The 13,119-nt window shown below is 30.6% G+C and overlaps 1 protein-coding gene across 1 annotated transcript in view; it reads right to left on the bottom strand.

Moving 5' to 3' along the window:
* Positions 1-12,846, bottom strand: part of LOC139487763 (neuronal acetylcholine receptor subunit beta-3-like) — a 39,219-nt gene extending 26,373 nt beyond the window's left edge. The window contains exons 1-2 of the mRNA XM_071272828.1: positions 12,663-12,846; positions 12,101-12,470 (exon numbers count right to left, since the gene is read on the bottom strand). Coding sequence (XP_071128929.1) covers positions 12,101-12,158 — 58 coding nt within the window. The 5' untranslated portion in view covers positions 12,159-12,470; positions 12,663-12,846. The remainder of the gene's footprint in view (positions 1-12,100; positions 12,471-12,662) is intronic.
* Positions 12,847-13,119: the final 273 nt, after the last annotated feature.

Below are 13,119 nucleotides of genomic sequence, written 5' to 3'. Positions count from 1 at the left end.
AATCATGATGCAATATTTTGCGGTAACTTGCGCGGGTTCAAATAACACCTTACAAGTGTAAATGCGTCTATTTTGATAAATGTTTAAGCTTAGTATGACAATTTTTGCAGAGTACACTATGAAATTATCATAAATCACCTAAATTAACATAATTTGAAGGTCATTTATTTATAAAATCTCTAGTTACTGTTTTCTTCAAATCTAATATCTACTTTGCCAAATGTTTGTTTATTTCTTTTTAACCAAACATTGATTTTCTGAATGAACAATCGAAGTGCTTGAAAGTAGTCACTAAGAGTTCTTATCTTAAATTGCACTTAGAACCAGTGTAAACTATTCTCGTCATTTGGCTTCCGTAGTTATTGGAATATTTTCTAAAAAAAAATAATATGAAACCACGGAAGTAAATAGATCTAAACGTATACAATAATTCATATGTTTAATGTTTTCAATATTTCAAAAGATGGTTTAAGTAAAACATAAAATAATTGATTTCGATTTTGGTCGATTTGAAGTTCCCTGGATGTGAATTTCGCTCATGATCTACCATTAAACTTATTAAACTTTCAAAAGTGAAAATCAAATTTTTGCACTCCTTACAGAATTGAGTTGACATTTGATATTTATTTTTTCATTAAAACTTTCAGTTTAAATATGGGTTGAGTGCACGTTATTATACTTTTATACCCACTACCATTATATATTCGGATTTGGACCATACCAGATGATTATTATATCATATTTAAGTAACACACCAAAATACAACGAAGAACAAGAATACGTTTTCGTTAGTTACATTCATTTTAAATTTAGACTATTAACTTTAAAAAAAACAGCACTTAACCAAAGTTACTAGGGAAACGATTGAAATCCGCTTACGATCCCATGGTCGTCATCGGATCGTAGCTTATGGCTTCTCGACTCACAACTAAGACCTGTTTATACTCTTTTATATAAAAATAAGGAGATATGGTATAACTATCAATGAGACAACTCTCCACCAGAGACCACACATAATCACTATCTTCCTCCTAACATTAATAGTATTACGTGTTTGCTAAATTCTAGACCTTGACATTTTCCACTTAAAATGTCATATAGAATTGTTTGTCGACTGTTGCATATATAGTATATTAATATGATGTCTATGCACATGATCTCACCTTCATAGTCAAACAAAATCTTCGGTGATTGAAAACGACTTTCTATGAACATTTCTGCGGTTATTTTTTTTTAAATATCTTAAACTAGCCGGCTCATAATTACCGATATGATATAAGAGATTTAAGAACAACGCTTCTTATTCTTATTTATAAGCAAAATGGTATTTATATAATTTCAATGTTGGTTAATGCTTCCAACCAAAAATATATGTTCATATGATGAAATCGTAGGTTCCATTATAGATTGTTAAAGAGTTTAAAGTATGTTGAATCTGAGACTATTTTTGTTTTTGTTTTAAGAGTCGGAGTTGTAATTGTCTAATTTACAGAATTATTCTATATTTTTGATTTATTTTATCTTTATAACTCTCATTCAATAAATGTTTATTGATTATTTCTATTACGGTGTTTAAATTTTTACCCCATTTGTTGATACCAAAGTCCATGTATATGCAGTGAAGTCTGAATCACAAAATAGCCCTGGCAATCTTTACCTTTGTATGCTGTCCAAAATGATTTTGAATAACTACACGAAGAATTTAAGTTTAAGGTTGGAAAATGAAATCGGAGTGTATCAATATTCGAACCATAGAGTTTTCTTTTCATCATTTATAGAAATATATCCAATGTATCCCAGCTTTTTTTCAGATATAGAGAAGAGCATTTGATGAAACCCACGAGTATTCAGAGTAAAAATATACCTTTATTCATAGATTGGAGAACGCGTCAAAGAGACGACAACCGTAACAGAGTTTGAGCTACACAATTTATTTTGAATTTCACTGAAATGGATCAAATCAACATATTAACCAAATGCAACACAAATAAGTAAAAAATACAAGAGGAACATTACCATTCAAGTTCATAAGTCGAAAATAAATTGACAATGCCTTGGCTAAAGAAAAAAAAAGACAAACAGACAAAGAACAGTACATTAAACCTAACCAAACATATGGGGTGATCTCATGTGCCTCGGAAGGATAAGCCGATCCTCCTCTACATGTGACAACCGCCGTGTTGCTCATGTTAGTAAAAACAATTGAATGGTTTTTTTTGGGATGAAACGAAAATCTTTGACGTTTATTCAACAAATTCCGTTACATGAAAGGTGTAAAATTGTCTTAATTTTATGAATATTGGATGATGTATTAAATCTTCCAAACGTGTAAAAAGAGAATGATAATTTTGTGTCGGCAGACTCTGGGTTTGGACTATATAGTGCATATGAATTATACTAGTTCAGATTTATTTGTGACCGAAATGTATTTTTTTATTTAGATAATTGATAGGAAATACGATAAACAAAATTAAGGGTCGTTAAGTGTATATGCAAAATAGCATAAATACTTGTTAATGCATACAAACTGATTTTGGGGGGGGGGGGGAATAATTTTTAGTCTCAAACGTTTACTTCTAGGAAGATAAATGAACAATTATTACTAAAAAAACTATAATCGACAATACATTAAATATCAGCCTGGTTTTAAACACGCAAAATACAATCAATTATTGGTTAACCACAAATAGAAGACACAATTAAATTTATATATAGAACGAAATCAAAAAGTCTGATTTTGTTTTGTGGCTTTTAAACAAGGATTTAAACAACGCCTGTATCTTAGATTATCAGATTTTTCCTCAACACATTTTTTTTATAAAGGGTTGTGGCATCTTTTTTGCTTTTGAAAGGGAAGTAAGTCCTTACAAACCCCATACGGTTGCTAACCATATATGGTAACTAACCATGTGACACCCTAAATCAAATATACATACATACCACGTGTAGTCAATTAACCAATCATATCCCCATAAATCTATTGGAGGTAAGATAAAGATTTATATGGTGCGCTTACATAGCGCCTGTATGTTACAACAATCGTTCCCGTTTCATTTGGTTTCATGCGATTTGATAATTAGTGTGTCTTGTTATTTTCAAATTTCAAATATTTTGGCCACGAGCATCACTGAAGAGACATGTATTGTCGAAATGCGCATCTGGTGCTACACAATTGGTACCGTTAATTTTATTATGTATATGTCAAATATTGTTACGATTTTGAAGAACATTTTTTATACTTCTGTTGCCTCACACAAAAAAAGTACCTACACTTCTAATAAAAATGCATGTCTTCTCAGACTGATAAATCGGTGGTAGTGCTTATATTTCATCGGCAACAGCACAGCAGGAACATTGTACAATGTTTAAAGAAAGAATGTACATAATTGCATTTAAGAAAGCTAAGATTTATTTTTCAGTGTCTGAGTAGAAAGTTGATGAAACAGGGGTATGTCAAAGAACGTCTCGTTCTTTTTCTAAAAAAGTTCATCGGAAGGTACCAAGACCTTGTTGATAAATATTCCGTATCAACTTCTCAAATAATACACGATGGTCTTGATGTATAGATTCTTCGTACTGATGTTGTTTATCATCTTAACAACGTGTTTTATAGTTCTTTCATTTGTCTTTGTTCTATTATTAATATTACTTTTACTGTTGAATGGTTTCATGTGATATCCGTTTCACGTGGCTCGGTACTTATACATCTCGTCAATGTGTTTGTATTGGCTTTCATTTTTTTGTGGTTTGTTTTGTATTTGCGACTTTTTGTATTTCTTTTGTTCTTATAACGTGACTCTGTATTTTAAAAGATCCCGTCAGTATGATATTGTTCTATTATATGTCATTATGATATATTTCTATTATGAATTACAATATACGTTGAACCACAAACGTCAAAATCATTCAATCGCGTAGTGGAATTAACTATTTTTGGATTTTTATAAATTCTATATATAACTTTTGGACTAGTTTAAATCTCGGTCTATTTCTTAAATTTATTCTTACATACTTTTGATTTTTTAACCCTGTATGCTAACATTCCCATGAAAATTTTAAAATTGTTGTACGCACATTGAACGACAAATTTATGTGACGTATAAAATTTTCTGACGTCAGACACTCAATAAATGTGTTCGTAGCTATAGTAGATGTTTTTGTGTTCTGTTAAATTTTTCCTTTTAAAATTGTTAAACGATGATGACTGATGTACCCATATTTTGACTATTATATTATATCTGTTTATTTAACGCATCAATGTAAAAATATCGGAAATTGATGAGACTGTCATTAAAGTGAGAGGGTTAGCGCTATAGAACCAGGTTTAATCCACCATTTTCTACATTTGAAAATGCCTGTACCAAGTCAGGAATATGACAGTTTTTGTCCATTCGTTTTTGATGCGTTTTGTTATTTGGTTTTGCCATGTGATTATGGACTTTCCCAATTGATCTTCCTCTAAGTTCAGTATTTTTGTGATTTTACTTTTAACCTATACAATTCAGAATCTATGTCAATCCCCTAGACTATCCCATTAAGAGATTATCTATAACCTATACTAATACGTCTATTTGTAAACATTTAAAGGAAAATGACATTACGTGATGGTTTCCTTAAAATTATTGTTAATAACTGGATGTAAACTACCAGTAATTAGTAAATCCCTTGAGTTAGAATCTTACTTTTTTATATTTGTTATCAAATTTAGTCACGTTTTCACTAATGTTTGGTGTATATGTCCCTGCTGTAAAAAGTTTTAGAATATTAACACCAAATCAAATAAAATCACTGATGAAATGTGCGATGTCAATGTCAACATGTGTATATTTGATTAGCTTGGAAATATACTCCAAGGGAAAAAAACAATAGAACATCATCATCAAGAAAAGGAAAATTTGTCCCATTTATCATAACGATAATAATGTCTCTCAGTCACTTTTTGAAATGAAATAAGCATTGTTTATTCAGATTGAAATTGGTATTTCTTAACCAAAATATCATTTATCAAATAACATATGTCCATTCATTTTCAGTCACAACAAAGGATTCAAACAACGCCTTTATCTTAAATTATCCCTCATTTAAAGAGGATCGACGAGTTTATTTTAATTTTTGGTTCAAATTATTGATAGCTATTTGTTCGTTATGAATTACATGGAACCCGATGAAACATTGTGGAGAAGTGGCGAAATGTGTTTAGATATTGCGAAACAAGATTTTTACTAGTTGAATGGTAGTCACGGTGCAGAATATGCTTGTCAAGTCAAAGCCCCTGCTCTTGATCAGTCACGGTGCAGAATATGCTTGTCAAGTCAGAATATGCTTGTCAAGTCAAAGCCCCTGCTCTTGATCAGTCACGGTGCAGAATATGCTTGTCAAGTCAAAGCCCCTGCTCTTGATCAGTCACGGTGCAGAATATGCTTGTCAAGTCAAAGCCCCTGCTCTTGATCAGTCACGGTGCAGAATATGCTTGTCAAGTCAAAGTCCCTGCTCTTGATCAGTCACGGTGCAGAATATGCTTGTCAAGTCAAAGTTCTTGATCATTTTGGATTTCATGCATTCCCTCAGTTTTGATTGTTTTCTAGATTTGCAACTACAAAATAGTTATTTCTAGCGTCAGTAAACTACTGTTTTCTCCAATAAGAATAACAACGTAATTTATTTTTTCCGTCAGTATTTTAAAAACTCTATCGATAACCTTAAAAAACAATGACCTGCAAAAGTAATAAAACAAAACGTAAACCCATTTACTACATGAAATAACGCTTATTATTTGTCTGTTTGTCTCTTTGGGTTTTTTTTTAGCAATGACGCTGTCAGTTTATTTTCGATCTATGAGTTTGAATGTCCCTCTGGTAATTTTGCCCCTCTTTTATATAATTTTGAGCGTTCGAAGCGATTTTCCTGATAAACCATCATCAGGAACGCTCGACCCCAAAATTTTTAAAGCCAAGAATGTTAAGGACATAAAATTAAGACCAAAACAACCTTAAAAGATTATTTACATCCATCTACGACAAAATTCACAGACAAACAAAGATGTAAGAAAAATTAGACTAAGCGATGACAAAGATATGCAAGATATGAATCAAAAAGCAATGATAAGAATCATTCGTTAATGGCAGAAAATGTGGTATTAAATAGTATATCATGGTATATGAAAGAGTATTCGTAATAATTCACAAATTATATCGATGGCTATGGTAAAGCTAGTGAACTTTGCTTCATAGCCCTGTTGATTTGGGGTTTTACTCAAAGGCTTGCTTTCTTTTATTAAGCTTAAAACAGATATGAAAATTATAAAGTAAAACCCAAAATGCGCGTTACAACTATAGAAAACTCTTCAGAAGCACTCATATCGAAACAGCTGAACGTCATACCAATTATAAAGTTGAAGAATATTAACACAAATAAAACAATATGATGAATTGTGGCAAACCAGGGGAAGCAAAACAGTATTTCGAATGATCTACACATTTAAGTAACAGTAAATGTATATAAACATTTCCCGCATCGACTTTATATTTCAGGTACTGACTGCTGGACAGGTTATGCTCTTTGAGATAAATCGTTTACCAGCAGGGACATCAACCAAGTATTTATAAAGACTCAGAAAAGATTCCATTACCTCATTGGTATTGTTTTCTAGTCAGAATTGAATATCTGTTTGTGAAACCGTCTAATGTGAACGTGTTCTTTAAAAACAATAACGAAGGTAAGTAAAGACATAGGCAGATGACAAAAATTATGAGATTTGCGATAGATATTTTTTTTATATAGTCCGTCTATTTCACGTTCTAGAAAAGGCTCTATATTTGAAGCAAATGTTTTTGTCCAGACTGATTCTTGATCTAACTTTTTAAGTCGCTTGAATATCAAAATATGAAAACCATTGTATGAGTCTGAAGCTCTTTTCAGGATAAAAGTTTATCAAGAAAGCTCATATGTAAATATATAAGCCAAGAATGTATATAAGAACTGAAACAGTTGAAGAACTAAGAGATTCGATCACCCTCTGATTATTTGTTTAACTGGACGAACTTTAGCATTATACTTTAAATCAAAATTTAAGAATAATTGCTCGGAGGTTTGTTTTCATAAGTTGTTTTTTATAAGGTAGAAGTCTGTCTTATATAGTAAAATAATGATTTTAAAACAAGTTGTAGACTAAAAATACCCTTGAAAATATTAAACCTAAGAATGGTTTCATGTGTTCGTAAAAGCACTTACACAATTTACCTACACGCAAAAGCTTTCATCTCATTGTTTTTGAAGAATTCTAATTTTAAACCAAAAAACCTGTTTATACATATGTGTTTCATTGACTTCATTTTCGATTATTGTATATTGTATGTAAATTAACACCAATTAACTCCAAGCACCTGTTTTATCAATCCAGCTGTAGTTCCTCTTACTGATAATTTAGTTTTCTTTCAATATATTGACGTTTATCTTCCACAACAATGTCTTTGGAAGGAGTATGACTAGTTAATACTCATTACGATAAAATACCAATCGCTTTGCACCAAGTAGTTATATATAAGTAACCGTGACTATAAATAATTTCTGAATACATTGACAAGGTTAACGGTTAAGTTGAATCAGAAAATACCGCAGAGATGATATTTCTGTTAATTTTCAATAAACTGAACTGTAACAGCTGAATTAAGTACGTTTTAGTGGTCATGAACTATATTTTTTATTGACAAACTGAATAAAGATTAGACACGCTTTCTGTTAATCAATCAAAAATAATTATAGTGTTGAGATTAAAAGCTTCGAAATGTATATTGCTACAAGAAGAATAGAGACAGCGGAAAACGTTCTATATTTGGTCATTATTTTAAATACTATTTCTATTTGTGTGATATATTCATTGAAGTTGACAATATTTGTTATCCTTTTTGTCTAAGCAAGTCGATAATAAACCGTTATTAACAATACAAAGATAAACAAGAGAAAAGGAAACAAAAACAATAGCATGTTAGTCTGAAAAAAGGTAGCCATCGTTCACAAAGGTTATGTTTGCGATAGTAAATAAGACCCATAAGACATGAAATGTCAATTCCATGAATCGAATTGCATCTGCTTACCATTTGTACAGTACCATAACTGTCCATGATTAATTTACTTCAAAAGCAATCTTCATTAAAAAAATAACAGTTGTAGGATATAAGCTGAGTGTTGTCTTTAGGGAAATTGAATTGTAAGTCTAAAGATGTAGTCAAAAACGCCTACGAAGGGATTACGACTTATGTTGCATTACCTTGGGATTGAATAATAGATACAAAAAAGTCAGAATATACTATAATGCTCCGCATCCGAATTTAAATAAAAAAAATAGTTTTTCGTCAGTATTTATTGAAACCTGAAGTTCAATGAACTAATAACATTACAGAAAACAGAGGCCGAAAACTATTTAAGACACCTTGTAAAGCGAGGGGATAACCTTGTAATTGAGAAGTCGAAAAAAAAATCACTTAATATTTCTTCATTCTCAATGTCACTGTTTTTATCTTGTCAGTGAGATCTTTCAAATAATTGTTCTGAAAGGAAAGAACTATTAAAAAACTAATTCTGTCGCATTACAGATTACCTCTTTTTATTTAACTATCTTTATTGAACAATCAGAGAAAGTCATCTAAAAGAGGTTTCAATGAATAAAGAATTGCACAAACTGTATGCATTATTAACAAAATCATGTTGAGATTATTAGACAGGTATATATGCAAATATTTTTTAAAGGATTTAAACCCTCCTTTATCTTATCTTTCAGGTTTTTTTTTAATGATACATTTCTATGATTGAGATACAATTGGGTAACGTCACTTCCTTCTAATAATTCTGTATGATCTTCAATTTCATTATTAAAGGATGACACAGTGCAGCAATATAAATACATGTGACTTTGGTCAATAACTGACAATTGAACAGAAATGGCATGAAAATAACTTCGTATTGCCACCTTATATTTGCTGCAGATGACCACAACAAAAATTAATGGCTAGACGAGATTTTTATATACGTTTTTTTTCACGTGCTTTGTTGGAATATTGTATGCACAGATTACTGTTACATCATAAAAAAACGAAAATATATGTATTATAAAATTACCCAAAAAAAATAATGGTATATTCTCTGCACTTCTACATTATAAAAAGGGGGGGGACATTTTTACTAATTTTACTAAAAAAAAAAAAAAAATTCAGATTTTTTTTAACAGTTAATTGTCGTTTAAAAGCTTCTGCAATGTTTTATCATACAGGAATGTGACAGTTGTTATCCATTCGTTTGGTGTGTTTTGAGCTTTTGATAAGGGACTTTTTTTTTAATTTTCCTCGGAGTTCAGTATTTTTGTGCTTTTTTTTATAATGCAGAGGAGATATTCCTTATACCACGTAACTCGTTACCATATCTTATACGAGATCTTATTTAGCAAAAGTAATTTTCATTCAAAAACCCAAAATGACAGAAAAATACTCACAAGATTATAACATACTTGTAAAGCAAAAAAAACCTTATTTGCTAAATAAGTCTTTGTAAGTTATAACTTGATGCTTTTCAAGAAATTTCTTGAACATTAATTTAAAAAGTCTATTACGAAATAAAAGATAAAACATTCCAAATAAATGTCTTTAGTATGTACTTCAGATGATAAATTAAAGTCATTTACACTCCTAAATTCATTTTTCATAATTATTGATTTCTATTCTTCTTTTGGCTTTGAATTGATATTCAATTTAAGATGAACTGAATAGAAACCATTATCGGAATTCTGTATTAGTAGTTCAAAATATATGTCAGTGTAAGTTTCTTTGTAACACAGTTTGAGCGAGACGCCTGGAAAGTAGTATTGGTAAAATTTAGTAAAAGCAGGGTGTAGACGATACTAGCTGCCGACAATACTAGCTGAATAAATTAATAAAATTTTGAAGTATTATCATGATGTTTTTAAATATAGATGAATCTGATTCAATAGAAAACCTACTTAATTTGATTTTAAGTTTTGTGTTTGTGATGTGTGTTGAAAACAACATTAATCCAATGACAAGATACTCGCGCAATTGTCATAACAAGTTATAAACAAAGTTAAAGCTATAACTTTTGACAAAATGCTTTTTTTAATTATTGTAAAATTGTTGCAGGTTTAATTTTATTCATAATTGATATTGTATATATGTTTAACACAATTGTATTAATAAATAAAGGCAACAGTAGTATACCGCTGTTCAAACTCATAAATCCATGGACAAAAAACAAAATCGGGGTAACAAACTAAAACTGAGGGAAGCGCATTAAATATAAGAGGAGAACAACGACACAACACTACAATGTAACACACACAGAAACGAACCAAGCATCAGACAAAATCCCACGAGAATAACAAATATAACATCAAAACCAAATACATGAATTTGGGATAGACAAGTACCGTGACACGTCTTATCGCAATGTCAATTTACACTCAAAATAAGAGAAAACAAACGACGCAACGTTAAATTGTAACACACACAGAAACGAACTATAATATAACAATGGCCATATTCCTGACTTGGTACAGGACATTTTTAAAGAAAAAAAATGGTGGGTTGAACCTGGTTTTGTGGCATGCCAAACCTCCCCTTTTTATATACATAACAAAAGATATGTATTTCGATGTTGTTTTTATATGAAGGGGCATTCATTTGATGTGTTTGAGCTTTTGATTATGATCTTTGAAAGGGGATATTCCATTTTGAATATTCCTTGAAGTTTTGGATGTTTGTTTATAATTTTTTTACAGCATCATTGTTCTTATAATCAGCGGTATAGTACTGTTGCCTTTATTCATTTTTTAAGTAAATATTTAATCCATATTACAAATATTTGTTATGCATAATCCTTTTATTTTTTATCAATATTGCCAAATGAAGTATATGTTAGTGATACCATGTTATGACCGTAAGTGTTTTATTCCCTTCATACTATAACATGATTCTTATTATTCTGTTCTCTCCTTAAATATGAATATCATGTTTACATGTTTCGTTATACAATTTAATACAATTTCATCAGTCTTCATAAATACAAGACAATTGTACATGATTTCATTTTTTTTGGGGGGGACGAGAAATCATACAAATAAATAGATATATTACCAGATGTCGAGTGGTAAAGAGCGCAGGACACAGTGCAGGCGGTGTTGTCACGATATCCCACTAGCATGAATTATAATCCCGGAGAGGGAAGAACAAAGATTTGCTCCCGTAAATTTGTAGATTTAACAATGTGCTGATATTTAGAATATATATAAAACAAGTATAAATTGAAAACAACGTTCATACCTAGGAATGCGTTGTATAAAAACCACAGTTTTTTATACGTGTGCATGTTACAAATTTCGTTGTAGAAGGGTCTTAATACAGCACAAACAACATATATATAGCGGATGTGGTCGAGTGGTCTAGAGCGCTGGACATGAGGCTAAGCGATTGGTGCTGTAGTGTATCAAAGGTGTGAGTTCGAATCCCACTGCGGGACGAACAAAAAATTGTCAGTAGAAAATCTAACTCTAACACTGTTTGGAGTAATTTTCAGACTTATATATATATATTTCGAGTAATTATGATAGATTATAGATGTATATATAACTTGTATGCATATGACTCCAATAACGACAACATACGCATTTACCTATGCATGGTCTTACAAACGATTTGTTCATGCTGTGGAAAAAATCTTTAAGTAAATATTTAAACCATGTCATGAAGATTGAGTTATTTATATTCCTTTTAACTTCTGTTTCGTTTTGGACGTTTAAATATCAGCGTTTTTCTTTATTCAACTTTATAAAGCACTTAGCAATCAGAGATGAAACTACACAGATCCATGGGGGTTCGATTTTAGCTTCATTGTTTACATATTATAGGAGAACAAGCAAGACCTGTAATTAATGAGTTTATTCTTGGTTACCACTTTATTTTAATATTTACATTTGCCGTTTAGAAATTTCAAACATATTTAGATTTATAAAAATAGTAAATGCAGATATGTTTGATCTTGCTCTAATTATTTTAAACTCTACACACATTTTTATGAGAAGACAAAAATATGGACTTACCAATACGAGAGAAAACAACTGAAAAGACGAAAAATGTTTGTCCGAGCAACGAAGACATTATTTAAAACTATCAGGTATCCATACAATCACGGGAAATAATCATCAATAATTCTATGTTCCAAGTGAATAATTCTACAACGTTAAATAATCTCGATACATCCATACTTCCAGCGGATATCAACAGTTCGAATGATTCAACCAAGGACAAACATTGTCTCTTATATTACTTTTCAATTTAACTTCAATAGTTTGTTCATACGACATCATTATCGGATTTTGAACACCTCTGATAGTTCTGATTGGTAACCTATAGGTACTTCCCAGTCAATCATTAGTGATGTCTGTTGTAGTATTTTCTCCGTCTATTTATCTACAAAAAGGAAATTGATAATGTTTTAGATGATATAGAGTATGTGTGGTCCTATTCAATAATCATGTCCATAGGGATATTTACTGTTAACTAAACAGTTTAATTTTGCTTTCATACAATTTCAAACGGTCTTATACACAGAATTTAACAATTAATAAAAATTTCCCTTTCAGCCAAAAGCTGAGGTATTACCTAGTATTTATATACGGTTATTGGCTGGTATATTATACATCAAAGTTTGTTAAGTCCACTACATTATCACTGCTGACACTCAGTTGATCCTTCATCTACTTGGTCAATGATCTGGCAGTCTATTATATACGATGGAAATAAATGGTATTATAACCATTAATATTATACATCGACTGATTGGTTAATTTTCAAAAATGATTAATATCTTTTGATTTCACAATGTTAATAATTAAAAATCAGCTTCCCTATGGTTTCCTTTTATCTGTAAACAATTCCAGTAATCTAAATAAATAAAGTATTTAATCAAATGTGGAATTGTTTATGTAGAAAGTCGTAATTGTTATTTCAATACGCAATTCAAACAGTGTATAATGAGAGGGGATGAATATACATTTGGGGATTAAAGAGGGAAAAGAACTGGCTAGAAATTTTGTTGAAACCACATTTTTGATTTAAT

Source organism: Mytilus edulis, chromosome 9 (assembly GCF_963676685.1).
Source record: "Mytilus edulis chromosome 9, xbMytEdul2.2, whole genome shotgun sequence".
Classification (NCBI taxonomy): domain Eukaryota; kingdom Metazoa; phylum Mollusca; class Bivalvia; order Mytilida; family Mytilidae; genus Mytilus; species Mytilus edulis.
The sequence above is the reverse complement of the archived record's forward strand: the minus strand, read 5'-3'. Positions and strand labels throughout refer to the sequence as shown.